Here is a 23099-nt window from a genome sequence, read left to right as displayed (position 1 = left end):
GACACGCAAAATTGCGATGTCTACTCCGCGGTGTTTCCTTCTCTGCAGTACAACAGTATGTGGTGAGAAGCGCACTCAACAACACTAGCTAACCCTCGAGAATGAACAGACGACTAACATGAGAATTATTGCAAAACTTCCGGATATTGTCAATCATTCATACGAAATGCAGTCGAAGAGTATATTTGAGACGATAATTAAAAGTTCTGAAAACCTGAAAGCTCGCATAAGCATCTCGTAACGGTACGGACGGGCAGCGAGGCCTGAGCTGTTATATTTTCAGTATTATTAAAAGGAAATTAAGCTTTGACGCAACATTGGTGCAAATTCCTTACATTTTGGTAAAATGTAGCAGGACGTAGCACTTTGGCGCAGTTTGGCACAAATGGCGCAGCAATCCCATCACTGGAAAGCATGACTCTCGTTCTTCCACTCCCTTAGTTTGTCTGCAGTGAACCGGTGTGGACAGCTATGTCGGCGGTCACTATATTGCGACTGCCGACGATATAGATGCCTCAGGTGCCGCCATGTTTCTCGGCGCCAAGAGGAGCGGCCGCTTCTGCTCCTCTTGGCTCCTTTTGGCTGTACACGTGTGCAGAGGCTTAGGGGGGAAGAGGTCCATCCTGACCTAATGCACGCGACTCGACTCGGGGCCGCGGTGCTTGAACACGAGGAGGAGGCGACGCCACTCACGGCCATGCACTGTCGGCTGATGCAGGACTGCTTCATGCGCCCGGGGCCGCCAAACTTCTTCATGTCCTTGCAGAAGTGGCAGTCCCCGCAGTCGGCACGCAGGCAGGCCTCGCACTTCTTGCAGCGCGTGCGCCGACGCCTCGCCCCGTTCTTGTCCTTGTCCGAGCCCCGGCCGCCCCCCTTGGACGAGTGCTTGCCCGACGGGGGTCCGCCCACCCGGGGCTTGCTCTTTTTCTGCACAGAAGACGGCCCCTTAAACACTCCTCGACCAATGGGGCAGGGACAAACCCTCTCGACAGACGTCGTGCGAAAACATGTCTGTTTGTGTGTTCAAAAATACGAGGTGTGCTGCTCTGGAAAGAGGGAGCCATGTATCAGAAACACAAAACTGGGGTAAATAAAAAAAGAAGTACAATAAACATTTTTAAAACCAGACTTGGGAGTTCACATGCTCACCTGCATCTTCTCTCTTCTTTCTCCGAGTAATATAACATTTTTAGAGTTCTTAACTTGAAACATTCTTTGGCTAGCTGCTCCGGACTTTGTGGAAGCTGCGTCCTGTGATTTAACATGACTTCACTTTGCCTGCCAGATTTAGCGAGGAAATTGACGTCACGTGACCTCAACGCATATTCAGTTTCTCCGTTAAATTTAGCGGGAAAAATGGTGTCACATGACTGTGTCACGTGACCAATACACAAATTCAGTTTCCGCGTGGCCTCGGCTTGCGTTATAATAATAATAATGTTTTTTTTTCCCTTTTTTTTGAAGGCATTAAAACTTGCTTTTGCGTTATATCCGTGCCAATAAGGTAAAAAGAATGGAAAATCTTGAACCAAGAACACACAAAGTGTAGTTCCTGTAAAAAAGACATTCTGTGCTCCCTGGTCTTTGTCAGCATCTAGCTTGTAGACTTTTAGTTTTTCCTCACACACCTAAATGGAGATACAGATGCCAAAACTACCAGCCTAACAGACTGTTCATGTTTGAAGCATCGGTGCAGGCAATGAAAGTCGCAGTTTCCATGCCATCGTGCATAAGCAAATTGTAACGAAGCATCAATATCATGTTTGGGCTAACTGCATCATGCAGCGAAGGTTCAAGAAAACTATGGTCTCCCAGTTTCTTGGGAAGAAACAGCGGCAAAGATACTTGGACAAGAGTAAAGGGACAAACACGACAGGACGGCACGTTAGATGTTCACCTCAAACCAACTAGCCCAACACGTTTCATTTTCTTTTCAGACTAAAATGCTCACAAACCTTGTTTGGAACCGAAACAGTCCAACATATAAAGCTTAATTGTATGAATTTACTTGCAGTCTTGATATGAAATAATGTGTATATATGCACAATATTGTAATTGCTTCTATTTCCTCAACTGAACAAAAATAACTTGCCAGAGAACTCTACATTCGCAAAATTTAGCTGCATTGGGATCCTCATATTGACATGGTCACTTTAACAATGCATTTTGCAAACGTGAATGATAGAATACTGACGCAATATTCCGCCGAAATAATTTGGAAATAACATATTTAGGATGTTCAAGGGAAGGAAGATAAATTTTCTTTGCACCAATGTTCAATCGATGCTTTCAAATTAACTGAAAACCAATTTTCTTCACACGACCCACTTCAAGACAAAGGTCTGCTCGTTCTGAGCGAACAGAGAAAACCTACCTTGCTCTCTGGCCAGAAAAGGACCGGCTTGTCGGTGACTGCAAGCAGTGGGTCGTCGTGCTTGTGCTCCTTCACCAGGCGCTACAGAAAGAGACAGGCGACGTAGAATGGGGGGTTGCACGCAGCAACGACAGGAAATGAGAGGACATGCACTCACTTTGGCGTCAGCCAACAGGGCGTCCGGGTCTCGGACAAGGTCTGGAACAAACTTTTTGTTGGCGGGAAGCTTTTGCAGCCACCGGATAATCATCTGGAGAAGACAAGAGTAAGGGAAGGTAGTAACTAAAGGTGGGTGGCTGCGACAGGAAATTTGGCAAACGAGCGAGGCTTCCCAAGAAAGGGCAGTGATGTTATTTCCCAGTCGTGCCTGGAATTTCAGTCAAAATAAATTTAAACTGCACAATAGATTATCTGACCTGATTTCAGGAGCAGCTGCTTACACAGTTCATATTTTCGGCTAATCTAGGGAAACTCTTAAAATCCGGCGGGCTGGCTAGCATCTAAATTGTGTTCGTAGACTGCCGAATTCGTACACAAAATGGAGTAAAATTGCGAGGGTTTATGTGCCAAACCAACGGGAGGCATTTGGCACTCCAAAACGGAGCTTTAGAGCATCACGAAAAGCATTTACGGAAACATTGTAACGCGGGTTAAGGGGAGACACTACCCAGAAAGAACAATTTCTGCAAAGAAAGCAGATTTTGAAAAAATGCCACTATTTACATCCACCAACTTTTTTGAGAGCGTTCCCAGAAAATTTCATTAGTTTACACTGCATAGTTAATTTTTTATAAATTATTTTCGGTCCTCCGATGCTAAAGACAAGGTAGGGGTTGGAGCACTTTGAATGCATTTTTCTCCATTCCACTTTTCGGCATAAATTTCGCTTTATGAAAACTATTGTTTTCCTATTACACAGTAGAAAATTATTCTTAGGTAATTTTCTGGGATAGAATTTTGTGAGGAACATGCCTGGCTGGTTAGTTTTTTCTACTTTAACAATCTTTTTACTAAGAAAGCTACATTAGTAAAAAAGTGCAGACAAGAAAACAAATGTTTAATCTTCTTATGGAGTTATACTTATGAAAAACAATGCAATATAGCAAAATAACTAGCTGGTATGTGCTATGGGTATTCCTATAACTATATTACACAGAAATATCACAATTTTTCTTTTTTTTAAACAAGTTTTTTATGTGAACACACTGACTTCTATATTGTAACATACGTTACAAGTTTTCGAACTGACACAGGACAATGAAATTTGCCAGGTATGGTCGTGCCACTCATATGACCTTCCACTGCAAATTTGAATGAAATCAAGCAAGCGGTACAGAAGTTCACTTTTCGGGGTAGTGTTTCCCCCTAACAGGGTCATGCGACCGCGTAACATGACATCGGGTCACGTGGCGTCACTTTGTTATGTTGCGGTGTCGCGTGACCCAACAATCTGTAGTTGGTGCCGCGCAACGCGCGACCACCGTCGCGTGATGTACAACGATCGCATGGTCGGTGCAACTATGGTCCACGTGATTATGTGGTCATGTGACGCGAGGTTAGGCAACTTGGGCAACAGTCCCTCAACCTGCATTGTGCATGATCTTGACTTTATACGTAGGAGACATTTCTTCACAAAATCTTTCAACCTTTCCGCCCTGGTGAAGAAGGAAGACCAGCGAAGCTGTTATATTTACGACGTCTAGGATGATGCCCAGAAGACTACATCTAGGACGACCTCAAGGGCGACTACTGGGACGACTTCTGGGACAACCTCAAGGACGATGCCTAGGACGACCTCAGGGACGATGTCTAGGACGACCTCGAGGACGGCTTCTGGGACGACCCGCAAGGACAACACTTAGAGAAATTCAACCTTTCCACTCTGGTGAAAACCAGAGTGGAAAGGCTGGAAAGGCTGCCGCCATCTATGAGCGACGGCGGCAACCAGACAGCCGGCAAGCCGGTTGTCTGGTTGGTACTGCTGCCTAGGGCGATACTGGGGAAACTAGCCCTTAACAGCTCCGCTGTAAAAACTTGTTCAAGCTAACATGGTGCCTACCCGGATCCCATCTATCTCCCTGCGTGTCAGGTGCACGTGGCCTGGCGCGTAGGTGCGCCTGCCCGGCTCATCGGCCGAGTCCATGGAGTCTTCGGCCTGCATGGTGGGACTCGAGCCGGGGTTGCCGTTGGTCAGGGGCTTGGGCGACAGCGTGCTCAAGTCCAGGAACGAGCTGCCGTCACCCGGTGCGCCCTGGCTGCCCAATGGAGCACCGGCCGAGAACGGCCCCCCTGCAGGAGACGGCCGGGACCCGGCGGCACCGCGTCGAGGCGCCTCCACGGGGTCCCCATCCTCATTGCATGTCAGGTGGTTGATGCCCAGCAGGCACTGGACATAGCGCTGCAGCACGTACCACAGCATCTCCCGGTAGAATGGGTAGCGGAACTTCAAGGGCACCTGCGCGCAGTGGCAACTTGGAATGAGTGGCATTCATAGGGCCGACACTGGGCACTTACAATACGACTGCAACTAAATTATTAACAAGCAACAGCCATAAGATGAGATGGTACAACCAGAAACCAAGAATGCAAAAAAAGAGATAACACACAAAAAAGACAGAGTGGAAGATAATGTTGAACATGAGAAAGAGAAACAGCGGCACAGAGAACGCCAAGTCAAGATCTGGGGAAAAACCAAAAGTAAGACAACAAACCTCAAGGTCATTGCTGTGCGCCATACTGTTTTTTTTTTTTGTTTTTTTTTTTTAAGATTTCAATGTTTTTGATGTTCCTCCTGAAAACCTTTCGAGATAAGCAATGAGTAAATGCACTGTGCCCATGGGAGTTCATTCCACCACAAGGAAATCTTTCAACTCAACCAATATTTCATGAGAGCCAAGTTCAAGCAAGGAATTACTATATCCGCCGCTGGCAATATGGCGGCTTCGTGTAGAAGCAAAGGCTGGCACATTAAAACAAATATGTCGCAGGGGTTACTGCAAGTTACTTAATTTTTGTGAATTTTGCGAGATGAAATTTGTTTGTGAAATAATCGGTCTTGCAAATATATCACCCCATAATAAGGAAAACACAACTTATCACTCCAAATCGCGTAATGTTTTGCCCACAAAATATTCTTTAAATTAACACTTTCTGAAAATTGCAAAATATTGAGCTCGTGACAGTAGAGTCGTTTAAATTATGTTTCTCGTTCAATTTGCTGATGAGAACATTGAAATAGGCTCCCGCTTGCGTATACATCGCAATCACAGTACCAATGTGCAGGCATACCAGTGCAGTTTCACTGTGCTAACCCCACTAACTGTGAATACCGACATTTTCACAAAAACGGCGATTTATAGAGATGCAATTTATCGGCCGGAAAATGCGGTATTTTGACTCCGGCATTAAATCTCTGCATATTACTCAATAAATTAAAGAAAAGGAGATATGCCAGAAGACAAGACTAGCAACTGTAAAATAGACTAACAATAATCTCCCAAAGCAAATACCCCCTCAAGAAGAAACTACCACCTTCTGCAGAACAAGCAATGCGTTTACCGACCTACACGTCACAAACAATGGCCTCAAAGAGCTGTCGACTCGGCGCGAACAGTCGCCTTTTGCAAGAAAACGCTCCCACGTCAAATCTTCCGCGCATGCTCGCAACACAGGCGTATCACAAACAAACCACTCACGTGTGTGGCATCTTCTATCTGGGCAATCTGGAGCTGTTTCTCGATGCCGTAGCTGTGCAGAAAGTTACCCCCAAACACAAGCGCGTCTACAGGTGTATAGACGGCATGGATCCAGCCTGAAGCAAAGAAAGAAAGAGACCAATTGTGTCTTATTTCAGAAAGACTCAATCGTGATGGCCATTATTAAATTTTCTTTTCAAGCTGATGTGGGAACGGACGACAGAAGGTATACCATTACAACTGTCCCCATATTTGCAGTTGGTTTCGGATAAAGCAAAGGCCGGTCACACATCTGCGTTAAACCGTGCCGAGTGTGCTTTGATCTCTTGCAGCCGCTGGCACACTGGCGCCCTCTATCGGCTAGACCAGGAACATCTCAAACCCATGCTGCTTACATATTCAGAGATATTTGAGGCCCACTATAAAAGAACCAAGCGTAAAAAGATTATAGAAAATATACACGGAGGTCAGAGTGGCTACCCGACGTTCCAGCAGTTGCAACAAACTCAGCACAGTCAAAAGCAAATGCATGAACTAGCTTTAAGCTAGCATGGCTCCCAATGTTATTGCTGACGTTTGTAAACTACACTACCCTACTGGGCTTTCTTCTAAATTTTACAACCGTTTTCCTTTTTCACTGCTTTATGCAGTTACCTTTCTCTGCAATTAAGGTTTAAAGTTATATTCGAAAAATATGCGGTACATTTTCTTTGAACGATTATCTTTAAAACTACTCTATTAAAGGGTAACTCTGGTATGTGCTCGAGATTCTAGGTTTACGACTGTTCTTAGTGATGAAGGGCCCTTAATTATAGCATTTTTTTTTCATTTTTTTCAAAATGGCTTCTGTAGTTTTGTTGACATCTTATCTTAAAGTTTTGTTTAGGTGGTCTACGGCAAAGCCCTTGTGATCAGTTGCACGGCAATCGTGCAATACAAAGTTTGTATTGCAGTACCGCAAAATGTACGACTGGCCCAGTCGTGAGAACAGTTTCGATCAATCAGGTAACGTGCTATGGCTGTTTTACTGCTTTACTTTTCAGATCTTTGACATCATTAGCAAATGTTAACACATTCATAAAGCTGCCGGCCAAAAAGCGAGTTTTCCACGATGAAAGACGGCGCAGAACGAGCCCCCACTTCTGAAAATAGCCACAATCTTGGTGGTGAGCAATGCACGTTGCTGAAGCACTGTGGAAGCTAATTGTAAGCTCACGCTGTGCAGGAATGAACTAAACTATGGCTGCCAGTGAATGCCTTCATCTGCACCTTGATGCACTTGAGCTAGCATGGTGTCAATAACCTCAGTGCGCGATCGCTGAGGACACAGGAATGGCCATCCCAACTAACTCTTGCACGGCGTTCACGCTTCCGGGACTGACGTTCGTTCTTCAGATGGAAAAACCTGCAGCTTTACGCCGTAGCGTGCAAAGAAACGATGGTGACAAGTCGGTGAGCACAGGCGTTCACGCTCCACTTTGAAATGGCGTACCCGTATTCCACCCCATTTGGAAGGTGTCCCAACTTTGCGTGGCCTCCCCACGTGCTCACGCCGAAATCCAGAGGAGAACCGACATGACGCGACATGGCTCCTCCTTTACAAACGTCGTGAGGCAGGAGGCGGCAGGCCCGCGACACCGCCAGTGATAGACAATCGTTCGTGGCTCTCCCCCCTCGAACCGGGCATGTGGGGTAATACGTCGGCCGACAGATTAAACCAGAGTTTTCTGCCTAGCGCAAGGCCAATGCCGCGAATGCAGCTGGGAAGTCCATACGACGGCTATTGGCATAAAATAACCTGGAAACTTTTCTTTTCTAAAACGGATTCCTCTGCCTTCTTTTGAGGAAATGGCACGGGCAGATGAAGGGGCATGGTGGCCTCACCCGTGGGTATGAAGAAGGTGTCGCCCTCGTTGAGTGTGACGCGGTCGCACTTCTCCACGGTCTCCCCGAAGAAGACGTCCCCCTGCTTGCCAGAGAGCACCCACTGTTCGTACAGCTGGAAGTTGCGCTTGGTGGGAGGGATCAGCCAGAACACCTGTGGGAGACAGCACGAGAGGGCTTTCAAAACGTGCGCTAACAGATGCAAGACAAGAAACCTCTCCAGTGCATTACCGCAATATTCCGAGAAATAGCCCAGCAAAAATCAAAAGCAAATTGGGTGAAAATATGGAGCGGTGCTAACTTTCAGTGTACAGTTGAGAAAAGTTGAAACAAGTAGCGTTTTAGGTCATGCGTCCCTTCTAAGCTTGTTATGGTGGCGAGGGGCAACGAAGCAAAGATGACTGTACTTTCCAGTCAGCAACGTTCCCTTATATCCTGCCATAGCTAACTGGCTGTATTTACGCAGAGGCCATCAATGATCCCAACACTACTATTACTAGAAGTGGGCTATCTATCAATGTTTAAAAAAATATAGCACGTCAAGCCAAAAATAAGGGTGGGCTATCTTTTGGGGGTAGAGCATCTCTCAGGATTTCACGGTAGTCCCATTCGCACGGCGAATTGGTCTATTTCTCGTACAACTGGGAGGCAGGCTGCAAGACTTGACTGTGATCCGAACTTGACACAGAACAAAACGGTCCAATAGGCAGTAGTCGAGCGATGTCACGACTCTTTGTTCGCCTGCTGTTTGCCATTGCCGAGAGCAACGCTGGCAGTGCACTTCGATGCGCTTGGAGCATGTGCGGAATAGTGCGGAGATACTCTTCTACTTGCCGGTCTCAGCATGTGTCGAGTGGTGCTCTTGCAGTTCGGTTTCTCAAGTTTGTTTTCCTCGAATGCTCGTTTATTTTTTGCTGCTCTCTAGGCTCTCTCCGAGGAGGAGGGGGCAGCCGGTGGGAAAACGTTAAGTCAGGCGCCAGTGGCAACGTGCTTCGAGTCGTCCTAAAATTGAGACTTAGGGGTTTCTGATGATGCTGGCGATGAGATCGGTCCGAGTAATTTTGGAGAACTTTTAGAGCAGCAAAAGAACTATTGCAGCACGAGTGCACATTTCGTCTTGATTCGTATCCCTGCAAACATTGTGTCAAGATTTCCTGTGTTTGCATGTTGAACTGAAAGAGAATGCTACTTTGCTTTTCCACTTTCTTAAAACCTAATACAGTAAAACCTCGTTATAACAAAATGAGATATAACAAACTAATGGATATAACAAAGCAAACATAATTCCCCTTGCTTGCTAATAGTGGGAAGAAATGGACATTGGCTATAACAAACGAATGGTTATAACGAAATAATTACGACCGCTCCTTCAACTATACTATAACGAGGTTTTACTGTATTACCGTCACCTGTACGGCATGTTTGATTCTCTCGAACACAGAAAAAACTGCTTAGTTGTACTCCAAACACGGCAACAAGATGGTGATTGATGAAGGACTGTATCAACTCTATTGCATAGTTATATTCCACTGAAATAATGTCAAAATAAAATAATTCAGAGCACTCAAATTGATGTTTCGTTCAAATTCTAAAGGTTCTAATAAAACTGCAATTACTAAAACAAATAAAAAAAAAACATTTTTGTATTTGATTATGAACATCAATAACATTTGATATGTAGAACTTATAACAACAAAAATCAACATGTGAATGATAAATATGCCTTCTTAAAGGGCAACTCCGCTCAATTCCGAAAAATGTAGGCTTATATGTGATTCCAGCAGCACAAAGCACTACTAAACAGCGTCTTCGGCTTCGCGAAATATGAAATATTATTTGTGTAATCCTAATTTAAGCTACAGCTGAAACCGAAACTTCGGTTGTGTCAGGCAATATTGGTCTCGCGTCGTCAGACATGGCCACGTCACGTCAAACCACGTGGTCTTGTGACGTTCGGGGGGGCGAGGGACAAGACACACGACGCGGGTAGGTCGCTTCGCATGGCGGGGGAGAAGATGAAAGAGAAGGGGAGCGGAGAAACAGACTGATAAGCGCGCAGGGCAGCGCAAACTAGCGCATCCGCGTTACGGTGATCACATGGACGCCGTTCAGCCAACACTGGAAGGAGAGACTCATGACGTCATCGTTCAATTTCGCTTCGAGAAGTAAAAACAAAACGTGAGAATGATGTAGTCATGCCTCTGACGTAGTGGCTCAACGTTGGCCGCTCCAACTCTGTCGCATTGACTGCGCTGACGATTGCGCCTCACGTCGCACGCTAGAGTTCGCAGATTTCGGCGACTTGGCTCACTTGAAGGTCGGAATTAGATCGTAATATTTGCCATGGGGTCCCTATATGATACTGAAGAGGGATACAGTTTTCTAAATATCAAAATTGAAGCGGAGTTGCCCTTTAAGAACAGTCCCACCAAACTCGTTAAGGTTGTTTCCAAGTTTCTGTCCACTGCTCCAGCTAATTTAGTTTTAACATACTCTATTGATTGTGTCATCAAATATATATGAAGCCATATAAAGGTAAACCTACCTATACAGTAGTCCATACAAATATTTTAGCAATACTCAAATATGCTTGCAAAATCTTGATATGAAAAAAAAAATGTAGAGCCCTTGCACTTTACATGAGGATGGAGGATCAGCGAAGCTGTTATCTTTACGATGTCTAGGATGATACCTAGAGGACGACGTCTAGGATGACCTCAAGGACAACTTCTTGGACGACCTCAATGACGACGCTGTCTAGGACGACCTCAAGGATGACTCCTAGGATGACCTCAAGAAAGCCTAGAGGACAACGCCTAGAACGCCTCAAGGACGACCTCGAGGACATCGTCTAGGTCGACCTCGAGGACATCGTCTAGGTCGACCTCGAGGACAACGTCTAGAGCGACCTCGAGGACAACGTCTAGGGCGACCTCGAGGACAACCTCGAGGACGTCTAGGGCAACCTCGAGGACAACGTCCAGGGCAACCTCGAGAACAACGTCTAGGGTGACGTCGAGGACAACTTCTAGGGTGACGTCGAGGACGACGTCCAAGACGACCTCGAGGACGACGTCCAAGACGACCTCGAGGACGACGTCCAAGACGACCTCGAGGACGACGTCCAAGACGACCTCGAGGACGACGTCCAAGACGACCTCAAGGACGACGTCTAAGACAACCTCAAGGACGACCTAAAGGACAACCTCGAGGACGTCCTCAAGGATGATGCCTAGAGAAATTCAGCCTTTCCACTCTGGTGAAAACCAGAGTGGAAAGGCTGGAAAGGTTACCGCCATCGCTCATAGATGGCGGTAGCTGTCTGGAGTTTTGTGTCGACACGTCGCTTGTCTGCGAACACTATACTGGGGAAACCAGCCCTTAACAGCTCTGCTGGAAAAATCTTGTCAGAGTATTGCAGTGTATTATGTAAAGTATATACCTACATATAATAGCCACAGCTTTATTCAGAAATCATGTATCATCCTACTCTAAAAGGATGCTTTCCCCTTAGCATGCAGGTGCGCTACGGCGAAACAAAATCTGCAAAATCACTGTCCATTTTTTTCAGTGGCCGTTTCGCTGCAGTAGATCAGTGGGTGGCAAAAAGCGAACTCAATGAAGCTAGATAACCTGACAGAACAGAGCATGCACATGAGAAATATTGCGAAACTTCACAGAATACTGTCAGTGTCTAACAGACATGAAATCAAACAGTACAACATTTGACGCCATAATAGAAAGTTCCGAAAATTTTTACAAGTTTACCGTAACAATCTGGCCCTGTAGCGGGGCCAGAGCTATTATTGTATTTTCCAATGTATCAGTCGCGGTTTTTTTCAAACATTTTTCTTGATGCGTATTATACAACAATGCGACTGGTGCGAGTTTTTTTTTTGTTTTTTTAATTCACAGCGCGACACACTATTTTTTGTGTGCCACACGCCATGTTTCATTGAGCACCGTAACTAAGTAGCCATAGGTGGTGTCGCTCCTTCCAGACGGCACTGCTGTCGCCGCACATTTCTACAAGCGAGAAATTTTAGTTTCCCCGGAGCGGCTCAATATGGATCGGCAAGAGTGAGAATAAAAAATTGTAGAGCCCTTCCACTTCACGTGAAGATGGAGGACCAGCGAAGCCGTTATCTTTACGACGTCTAGGACGATGCCTAGAGGACGATGGCTAGAAGACGACATCTAGGACGACTTCTAGGACAACCTCTAGGACGACTTCAGGAACGACCTCGAGGACGATGCCTAGAGATGATAACAAGGGATCAGGACCTTGTAATAAATAAACAAGGGATCAGGACCTTGTAATCTAATAAAGCCAAGGAAGGCTGACTCACGATGGTTGCCCCCTTTGTTTTATTTTTATTTATTCAAACTTGCCACGACCAATGGGGAGTTTCCTGTCAATATCTGCGGATGCATTTTTTGCCAGGTCCTAGCACGTAACAGCTTCGCTGTAAAATTTTACAGTATGTGATCGACATTGCCTTTCAGCCTGGTTCCGCATCCTTTTGCTTCAGTCCAGTAACACTGAAAGCTAAGTGGGCTGGTATACGTGCATCGCAAAAAAAGTTTCTCGCTTCTTTCTTAGTTTTCGTTTGATGAGCAGTTTTTATCTGCCATGCTCCAGCAGTGTTGCTACATGTAAAAGAAAGGATTGCAGCTAGCCAATCTTTTAGCGAAACTGAAAGAAGTTTGTAAAGATTTATCCACCTGCCAGCGCATCAATGCTCACGTCGTCTCGGCGACTTGGCCTAGGCTAGGCCTAGGCCAAGTCTGCCAAGACCAAGTGCAAAACCTGGTCCATGAGTGTCTGGCACGTTAAACTTTCGTTCACTCGGCATATGCACGCTCGAATAAAGCCGACTACCTTCTCAATTTGCACTTTTTACGTCCTTTTGCTACGAAACATTTGATTGCCTCTGCCAGACAGCGCCGTGCTATGGGCATTTCTAGCGTGACGAAACATCAAAGTTGTTGTGCATCAAATGGTATGTGCGAACTAGCCGATTGCGTGAAACTCAGATTTCGTGACACCAATGCGCATAAAACGAAAAAACTCATCGCGTGAATAGAAGCAACCTATACAAAGATGAGACTTATATACCAACTTTTGTGCGAAAATGGCTCAATATACGGAAGTGCGACTAATACAAAAGTGCAACTTACGATAGTCCGGAATATATGGTATATTGCGATACTGACTTCTGGCACAAAGTTGGCTCAAATCCCTCAAAGTTTGGAAAAGCAAAGCAGGATGTAGTAGGGTAAGCAATTTTGTGCAAATGAAGCAGCATCCTGCTCCATTTGCAAAAGTTTACAAAGTAAACCATATGTTTACTTTTTCTAATTAAAAGTTAATTAGTTATTTTTTGGTAATTATTGTGCTAATTTGTTGTGTTTTTGGTAATCCCTGACATCCGCCGTAGCTGCCGGTTCGTGGCTGCCAGTTCGTTCCAGAAAAAAGTTTTTTTTTTTCCTCAACCACCCTAGTTTCAGGAACTTTTTAAAGTATGCAGAAGCACCTGGTACAGCATTCCATGCTTTAAAGGGGCCCTCCAACAGTATTTGAGCATCCGACTTTTTTTTGCGGTTTCTACACGCTAGTGGTCCCGGAAGCCCAGTGGACAACGAAAGAGTTTGAAAATATTAGCGCATCATATTTTAATTTGACAACTCTGAAACACCTCGTCCGACGGTGGCGCCGCGAGGTGCCGAATGGGCGCGCATAACGGCGCTCCCTTTCACTATACGTCACATTCTCTGGGTTTCGTGATTGGCGAGAGCCGTCCCAGAAATTTTGAAGCGAAATAAAGTATATCACACGTTAACTGCCATTATTTCTCTAACAAGTCATTTTTATAGAGCTAATAAAGTTGCAAAGTAAAGTTTAAAAAGGGCGAAAACAACGCCTTGTCGCTCATGCGCGCCTCCCAGCGGCGTCTGCGACGTACCATCGTGAGCAGACGACAAGTGATCCATGCAGACAACGCGCATCGTATTTTCACTTGTGCGCCCCCCGTCCCAGTCAACTAAAAGCAGTAAGAGGAGCCAGGGAAACCCTTATTTTCTTTTAGTGCTGCGACAGACTTTTCACTGTTCGAGTGAAGTGCGGCGTCGGGACCCAGCTTATATCGTGCCCAACGGGAACGCTCATCAGCTTGTGCCTCCTACTCGCCGAGGTGGCGGAGTTGCGGGAGACGAGTCTTCCACGGCTGTCGAAACGGACTGAGGCAGAGACGCGTCGCGGCGCTTGCGTGGAGTGTCCTCGTACGGCACGACGCCCAGATCCGCACTCGAAATCCGAAAAGCCTGGTAAATTCATCGATGATGGCAACCCGATCCCAAAGCTACGATGGTTGCAGCTAGGCCTAATGGCCGACAAGCCGACTGGGCCGACGGGCTACCAACCAAACTCGCGTCCAATTGGCCAACTGCTTTGCTCCAATCGCTAAACTGTTTCATTTTAAGTCATGAAGAGCAATGTTTTGCTAATTTAAAGTTATTTTCTGCAATATTTAATTTGCTAATAGCTCGTAAAATATTGCAAATTTCTGCAATATTTTTTTCCTCGGTGTTCCTGCTTTCATGGAGCTCCATTTCAGTGCAAACTTCAAACCGGTCAAAAAATTGTTGGTGGGCCCCTTTAATAAAACATGCTGAAAACCCATGCTTTAATAAAATGTGCTGAAAAACCATGCTTTAATAAAACGTGCTGAAAAACCATGCTTTAATAAAACATGCTGAAAAACCATGCTTTAATAAAATGTGCTGAAAAACCATCCTTTAGCATGTTTATTGAGCTAGTGTCATCATTCCCTCAATAGACATTTCCCAGTTTACAGATAGACATCTATTGTGGCATTTTGTGACTTCTTGTGGAATGCATAAATAGACAGCCTAGGAAAGTGGCACTTTAACTCCTTTGTGGTGCAGGAATAGGTGTTAGCTACTGAAATTGGAATCTAACACAGACGGTGCAAGCACAGTTCCACACAAAATGCGCCAATCTTTTCTGGCCTCGGGAAAACCAATGAAATAAGGGAAACAGCGTACTAGTTCTTCGGTTAATTTCACTGCAAAGGTTTCAAAACAAAAAGTGACTGTTCTAAAGGTGTGGCTCAACCACAAATTGTTGCAAAAAAAAAAAAAAGTAAATGATACAGAAGATTGATTTAAGAAAACATCTGAAGAAGTGATGTAATAAGTAGAGCATAGCAAACGGCGGCAGCTTTCCCAGAGTCATGTCACTCAAAACTGCATGGATAGTCTTACAGATACTGCCGCTGCTGATCAACTGCGATACATCTGGAACCGTCTACGTCGATCGTCCACCAAGCACTGAATCACCGTGGCTTCATTCCCGATTCGCCAGTGACATCGACTGGAATCATCATCAGAAGACAACGATGACGTCACCAGGGAACCCTATAAAGCCCGACACAAGACCAGCAGTCTCCGGTGGGGGCGGCAGCTTTCCCAGAGTCATGTCACTCAAAACTGCATGGATAGTCTTACAGGTTGGTTACTATAAGTTCGACTTCGAATTTCGATCTAATGATGCATGCGTTCTTGTGCTGCCGCACCCCACATTTCTTTGTGAGATGTTGAACTGCTGGTAGACTGGAATTGTTCTGTTGTTATCAGGAGATGTAGAGGAAAACCCAGGTCCTGCCAGCGATACTAAGGAGCTACTGCGAGAAATATTAGACAAACAAAAGGAAATAGCTAAAGATATAGCAGAAATTAAAGCAAACGAAAGAACCGTGGATAATAGGCTCCGGGCAACGGAAAATAGGCTTGGTCAACTAGATGAAATCTCAAAAATGATTATAGAAAACAAAAATAAGCTAGCTAACGTTGAGGTCACAGTTACTTCGCTAGAAAAGACCATTGAATTGCAGCAACAAAGGCTAAGTAACCTTGAGGATAGAGAGAGGCGAAATAATATGATTGTGTTCGGCATTCCAGAAGCGAACAATGAGACAGCTGCAGATTTGGAACAGAAAGTGATAAGAGATATCTTCTTCGGACAACTTGGTGTAACTGTGACGTCTGTTGAAGGAATCCATCGTTTGGGCCCGAAACCGTTTGGGCCCGAAACGACACGATAAAAACAGACCCATCATCCTCAGGGTATATAATTACAACGAAAAGCAGCTGGTGTTCAAGAACTGCAGGAAACTGAAAAATACCCTCGTGATCGTGTCTGATGACTATTCAAAGGAAACAGTGGAAAAGCGACAGCAACTTTGGAACACGGCACGACAAGAGAAACGGAACGGAGATAAAGTGCGACTTGTGTATGGCAAACTTTTCGTAAATGAAGTAGCCTACGTCTGAGATTCTGTAACGAACACGCGGGTTCAACAGAATGTGCGCGTCATACCAATGGCCTTTCAAGAAAATTGACATAAAAGGAAAAACGATGTACGAATAATAACAATAAACGCACAAAGCATACTAAACAAAGCACCGGAATTGGAATATATTATTATTCAGCATGATCCACATGTTATTGTCGTAACCGAGACTTGGCTACATAGTAACATTGCCGACTCCGAGGTGTTTCCAAGGGACTATAGGGTGCTACGGAAGGACAGAGAAACTAGAGGAGGAGGCATTGCCATTCTTATAAAGGACTCTCTAAAGTATGAGGCGTTGCCTGGTATTAACGACCATGAGAGCGTATGGTGTAAACTACTCCTTGACGAGATGGTCATCTTAATTGGTGGGGTGTATAGGGCCCTGGGCACTGGAATTCATTTCCTCGAGAAAATAGACGATTATTTAACAACTCTTGTGAAAAACAGAACTAAAATTATCCTAACGGGCGACTTTAACCTGCCACATATTGGTTGGCACGAACTAAGCCCAGGCAGAGCGGATAGATTACATGGAGAATATTTGTTTGATATAATGCATAAATATGGACTGACGCAGGTAGTTAACGAACCAACCAGAATTCAGGGATCATGCCAATCTGTATTAGATATCTGCCTCGTATCCGATTACTTTTCGAATTACAAAGTGTGTGTAGAGCACGGAATTTCAGATCATAAAATGGTTATCTTGACTCTAGAGTCAAGATAACGCTTTCACAAAACGGACCCTAAAATTGTTTACGATATTTCATGAGCAGACGACACATCAATATTAGATTATCTCGAACTATCTCTAGACCACATAGATAAAAATAATGACTTAGATTATTTGTGGGGCTATTTCTCAAAAGCAGGTGCTACTGCTTTGCAAGATTTGTTCCAAAAAAAAAAAAAAAAACAATAAAAAGAAACAAGTCTAATCCATGGATAACACGGGACATAATTCACCTTAAACGTAAACTAAAACGAAAAAGAAAGCAGAAAAATAAGAACGCTTTAGAGAATGCTAATCTAAGCCGTGAAATATGATCAAAGGTCAAGGCTGCTAGAACAGAGTTCCTTTCGACTACCTTGAACAATTACTTAAGGGACTCGCCACGCAGATTCTGGCAGTATCTGTCATCTAAGGAACATAGAGTCAACGAAATCATGAAAGATGAAAAAGTACGCAGCAATCCAGCATTTGTGGCGACTGAATTTAATAGGTTTTTTCATTCTGTTTTTACCGAAGATAATGATTGTGAAAGTGCCATAACTAATGTTACTGGTCCGCCTGAAACAGATTGTTGTCTCATATTAGGGTGTTCCTTCTATGGTACTGAATATCGATATAAAAAAAGCACCGGGTCCAGATAACATTCCAAATGCATTTTTGAGGCGTTACTGTCCAAGAGCGGTTGAGTTTCTAGTACTTATTTTTCAAGCGTCATTGAGCCAGGGGAGGCTACCTAAGGACTCGTTACTTGCGCAAGTAGTCCCTAATCATAAATCCGGGAGTCGGCTTGATGTTGGAAATTATCGGCCGATATCCCTTACTTCTACTGCCTGAAAACTCCTCGAACATATTATTTGTAAACATCTCGCAGACTTCATCGAACAGAATGATCTGTTTTACGAAAAACAACATGGTTTTAGAAGGAAGTTATCAACCGTCACCCAGTTATTTGAAGCGACTCATTATTTCGCATGTTTTAAATGACCGTGGTCAAGTAGATGTGATGTCAATTGATCTGTCAAAAGCATTTGACCGAGTCACGCACTCGAAGCTGCTAAACAATTGTTGGATTTAGGGGTAAGTATCCCTATTGTTTCTTGGATCAAATCTTACTTGTCAAACAGATTTCAATTTGTTGAGATCGCGGGGGAAACTTCCACGCTGCTGCCAGTCACTTCCGGTGTGCCTCTGGGCTCGGTTTTTTGACCAATTTTGTTTCTTGCGTATATAAATGACATTGCAACTGAAATTCATCTATCTGTTGAAGTCCGCCTTTTTGCAGACGATTGTCTAATGTACATCAAAGTTAATTCACAACGGGACCAAATGCTATTAAATGACTCGTTAATGACTATGCATGAGTGGTGTCACAAATGAGATATGAAGATAAATTTTGAAAAGACAACTTTTGTAACAATCACAAAAAAGAGGTCGCCTAATATATTTCCGTATTCCTATAATGGTGCGCTTTTGAAACAATCCGAAACTTTTAAATACTTAGGGGTCAGAATTTCTAACGATCTAAACTGGAGGGTACATATAGAAAATGTCTAGTGCGGCTTTGCGAAAACTTGGGTTTTTAAGACGGGCGCTCAAAAATACAATGCTTGAAGTTAAATTATTTGCGTATAAGACTCTAGTTCGATCACCTCTTGAATATGCGTACGTGATCTGGGATCCATATGTCAAATATCAAATAGAACAACTTGAGCGTATCCAGCGGCGGGCTTTAAGATTTGTTTAATCAGAGTATCGCCGCACGAAATCGGTAACAGAACTATTAAAAAAAGTGGGGCTGCCAACCTTGCGTTAGCGGAGAAAAATTGGAAGGTTAAAATTTTTCTATCAACTCTACAATAGGCATTATAACATCAGTTCGAGTGACTATATACAACTTCCTCGTAGAAGGTCCCCGAGAGTTAATAATCAGTTTGGAGTCAAGCCGTATTTACCGAATCTCGATGTTTTTAAGTACTCTTTTCTTGTAAGAACAATTGAGCAGTGGAATAGTTTGGATAGCGACCTCTTTGTTGGGATTGGCAGTGCCGATAAGTTTGAAGCTGTATTATTTGATTTATATGCAAAGCCATACTAGTATTCCTTGGTGGAGGGGACTTTCGGCGGTGTTGTTCAACCAAAATTGTACTCAAATGATTGTATTGCGGTGATTGTTCTTGATCTTTGGTTCTTTATTTCTGTTGTTTTATTGCTGTACACTCCTGAAACAGCCCGAAAGGGCTTTCAGTATTGTAAATAAAAATACTAAAAAATAAACGACGCTGCAACAGTAACCAACAAAGCAAAAGCACTCATTCCTCCGGAGTGTATAGACCTCTGCAGAAATCGCCTCCTGCGCGCTGCCATCTTTGTCTGCTGGGCTGTGGAACGCCTTCCGAGCATGCGCTGTTGATCTGCTGTGCGGTATATCGGACGCTGCGCATGCGTCCACAGCTCAGTGACTCAGCATTTTTTGCCCGCTCGCTTCGTTCGAGACTGCCGCTGGAAAGGTCTATAGAACTCGTGGCGGGGTACTTGGCCTTGAACAAATGGATATGACACAAAACACGACACAGCAAGACTCTAGGTCCTTGCAAGCACGCAATATACTTGAACAAACTGCAGTGTACACGTTAATGTTCTTACAGGCCAAATACCATCTTAAAAGTGCATATAAGAATGTTTTTAACTTGTTTCCATTGTTACTGTTGTACCCTGTTCCTTCTGGGGAGCATACATTAATTTTTAACTGCAACAGCTGCACATTAACTATAAACTTACCACTCAATCCAAAAACTGCCGACAGAAAAAAAAATTTCACATTGTCATTGTGAATTGTTGGCGCAACGGCATTTTAGCTTTGAGTGCAGTCTTGTCTTAGTTGCTGCAAACAAGAAGACACCTCCACATCTATTCCGCAGTTGCAAGAGGCAGCAGGCAAGATACAAAGGAAAAATAAAAAGAAAAAAAAAAAAAAGCAAAGGGGGAAAAAAAAAAGGTTCGCTAGAAACAACGTAGAGGTACATACTTTTTGCCCACGCAGCAGATGGTACCAGACAGATGTTCCTCCAAAGTCGATGTGGAAGTCTGTGTAGCAGCCTTTTACACTCATCAGACAGTACCTAGAATGGAAATGCCACAGGCAGAGTTTAAACACACGAAATTAAATTCAGTTTCAAACCCAATACATTTTGTGACGGAAAACAACAACAAAAAAAAAAGCCTCAAAAAAGCCAGTTGTGCACAATGCTTCCCACTGGAGAATGGCTGGGCAGTCCTTCTGCTGCTACATAAAACAGCAGTAAAAGAAGCTTATATTTTTTTACTATCTATGCTTTGAATTATAATTAATTTTTCAATGCCCTATCCTTGGCATTTCAAAGGTTGCCTATCTGGGTAAGTATGAAAGAAAATGAATACTTGGTTTGCTTCCAGGTCTTTGACTAAGAAAAATGAAGGTCTGTGCATATGCAAGAAAATAGAGCAATACTGAAATACACATTCGAGTAGTTTTGGGGCTCAAGATTTCGTAATCTCATTGAGGGCTTACCAAGCAATATTTTCTCACATCCGAATTTCATGAGTTGGCTGCGACATAGTTATATTGTAAAATACCGGGGAAGGGCCCACTCCACTTTCACTGAAAACTGGATTAGTCTAGACATGGGCACTTGTCTGGTCAAATCGGGCGCTTAACGTATACTTTACAGAATTCCCAAGTTTAAAACATGTTAATAGTGGGTGCTTGAACGAAGTGGGCGCTTCCACGGAATTTTTCGGTACATACTATTTTTTCCTAGTTTTCTATTTCACGGCTATTTAACCAACACGCTTAAAGCATGGTGGTAAATATGCCCAAAAAAAACCACGGGGACAGAGAAAGAAGTACACAGGACGAGGCATACACCTCCTCCTCTCCCTATGTCTTTTTAGCGCATTTACCACCATGCATAAGTACCAACTAGCCCAACTCGCAGTGCTAATATATTTAAAGTCCTGAGCATGGTTGTAGAACTAGGTTGTAATATTTGACGTGTAGTCTTCCAAGGTGATACTGAAGAGGACTGCATTGTTTTTTTTGCTTTTTTTTCAAATACAAAAATGAAGCGGAGTTGCCCTTTAAAGGGGGCCGTTAAAAATTAAGCGGAGGATTGCAGAGAACAGTTGTATTAAGCGGACCGTGACAACACGACTGGATGACATTTATTCTGTGGAGTATAGTAGTAAAACAGCTCAAACATAAATTGCAACTAAATTACATATAATTATAGATAAAACAAATACTGAATACCGAAGCATGTTCACGCATAGATTACAGCCCACTGAGTCATAAATCGACGCTCGTTCGCAACGAGCTCAGTTTCGACACAGCTGTCTTTAGTTTTAGATGATCACCACACCTGTCCCCATCTCTGAATAAAATGTTGATAAACGATAGTGCTAATAAAATTAAAACCAGTATTTACGCATGGGCAAGCCGGAACTGTCTTCGCTTGCTGCTCGCAGTGTAATCGTACAAGTAATGAGTACTTATTCCAACTTTGAGGCCAGATTTAGGAAGAGCGTCTTAGGCTATGACAACTTAGCCAAAATTTTCGTAAGATATGCACGTCATGAGGAGTGGAAAAATTGGTATTCAGGAACACTTTCTTATGTGAAAGGAGAAAAACGAGGACTCCCAGTGTCCTGTACACTCCAAGTTCCCCTGAGAGCAGGCTGTTGCTATGGAAACAGCGTCTTCGGCAACATAAATGGCCAATCGGAGAGCTCGATATGCTTAGGAGCGTATGGATTTCTGATCACAACAAATGTTGGCGAGCGGCCTTGCCGGCAACGCTTGTTTAGTGATTGCGTCTTCGCAGTGAAATGTCGACGCTACCGCGATTTGAACGAAACGAGCCATGCAATTTGAACGTGCCCGAATGACCAGCTTTACCTAGGCCAGGATAACTGCCTTGGTTGACCGCTACGAACTCGAATCACTAAGAAGTTGACAGAACTACCATCATTGCTAAGCTAAAAGGAGATGGCTCGCATGGCTCGTTTACAAAGCGGCGCACATGGAAACGAATTGCCGCGGTGCTTGCGGTCACGGGGATGCAGGAGGGAGTCAGCGTACAAGAAGATGCATTTGAACTACAAGAGCGCCAGCAAGGGCCACGTAAATACCTGCTCTCTCTGAGAGCAGAAACGTGCATGTTCGGTTGAAGCGCTGGAACCTCGCCGCTGGAGTGCATGCGTCTCGGTAACCGCTTCGGGACCAATCTTTTAGAATTGATTGTACAAACTAGACGATCAGAACTTGATGCTGACATGACATGCGGCAGAGGAAGTTTACACCAACATCACGTAGCTTCAACGAGCTGCTCTATCGAGACAGATGTTGATGTTTCTAGTAGTCATGTAAGAATAAAAGGAACACACTAAAAAAAATATGTGCTGCATGTTGCAAAGGTGATTAATTGAGCATTAATATGAGCTCTATATCACCCAAAACAGGAGGTAGAATCGATGAAAGTGCCCCTTTTTGACGAGTGTCTGCCACTGCTGCCTTTGAGCGACGATGAAGGGCGGAGATTGGCCTTCTTACCCTAACAACGACGTCAGTGTTCAAACTACTATATACGTAGAAGAAGGGTGTACAAGAGTTGTGCAGGCATATAGCATTTAGCAAGCCAGCCAGTTGTGGGCAGACTGTCTTGGCCAGGAATCGTCGGAGTAATGTTGCATTGGTGTGCCTCGCTGGGCCTAGCGTTCCTAGCTAACCCTTGGCGGTCGCTTGGTAGGCGATAGCTTCGCCGTTGTAACCTTTTCCGGGTATTCATGGTTCCAGTGTTCATCTTTGCACCGTTCAGTTTTGAGTACTGCTTTCTTCTCTCTTGCTGCTTGAAGTCAGGAGTTGCATGGAGAGCATGCATAAAAATAAGTGCCCGTTGGTCACTGCGATGACGTAAGCGAGTGGAGGCGTCGGCCATGTTGATTTGATCATTAAAGGGGCCCACCAACAATGTTTTGACCGGTTTGAAGTTCGCGCTGAC

At 44.2% G+C, this 23099-nt stretch overlaps 1 protein-coding gene across 4 annotated transcripts in view; it reads right to left on the bottom strand.

Annotated features, from left to right (window-relative positions):
- Window positions 1-23099, bottom strand: part of LOC8053876 (lysine-specific demethylase 2B) — a 58024-nt gene that overhangs the window by 9266 nt on the left and 25659 nt on the right. For all 4 annotated transcript variants that reach the window (XM_029968090.4, XM_040499222.1, XM_029968088.4 and 1 more), the window contains exons 7-13: window positions 20090-20183; window positions 7954-8107; window positions 6070-6185; window positions 4434-4829; window positions 2532-2624; window positions 2375-2455; window positions 694-927 (exon numbers count right to left, since the gene is read on the bottom strand). In XM_029968090.4, coding sequence (XP_029823950.2) covers window positions 694-927; window positions 2375-2455; window positions 2532-2624; window positions 4434-4829; window positions 6070-6185; window positions 7954-8107; window positions 20090-20183 — 1168 coding nt within the window. The remainder of the gene's footprint in view (window positions 1-693; window positions 928-2374; window positions 2456-2531; window positions 2625-4433; window positions 4830-6069; window positions 6186-7953; window positions 8108-20089; window positions 20184-23099) is intronic.

Source organism: Ixodes scapularis, unplaced genomic scaffold (assembly GCF_016920785.2).
Source record: "Ixodes scapularis isolate PalLabHiFi unplaced genomic scaffold, ASM1692078v2 PGA_scaffold1__304_contigs__length_218370807, whole genome shotgun sequence".
Classification (NCBI taxonomy): domain Eukaryota; kingdom Metazoa; phylum Arthropoda; class Arachnida; order Ixodida; family Ixodidae; genus Ixodes; species Ixodes scapularis.
This window is presented reverse-complemented; position numbering and strand designations above follow the sequence as displayed.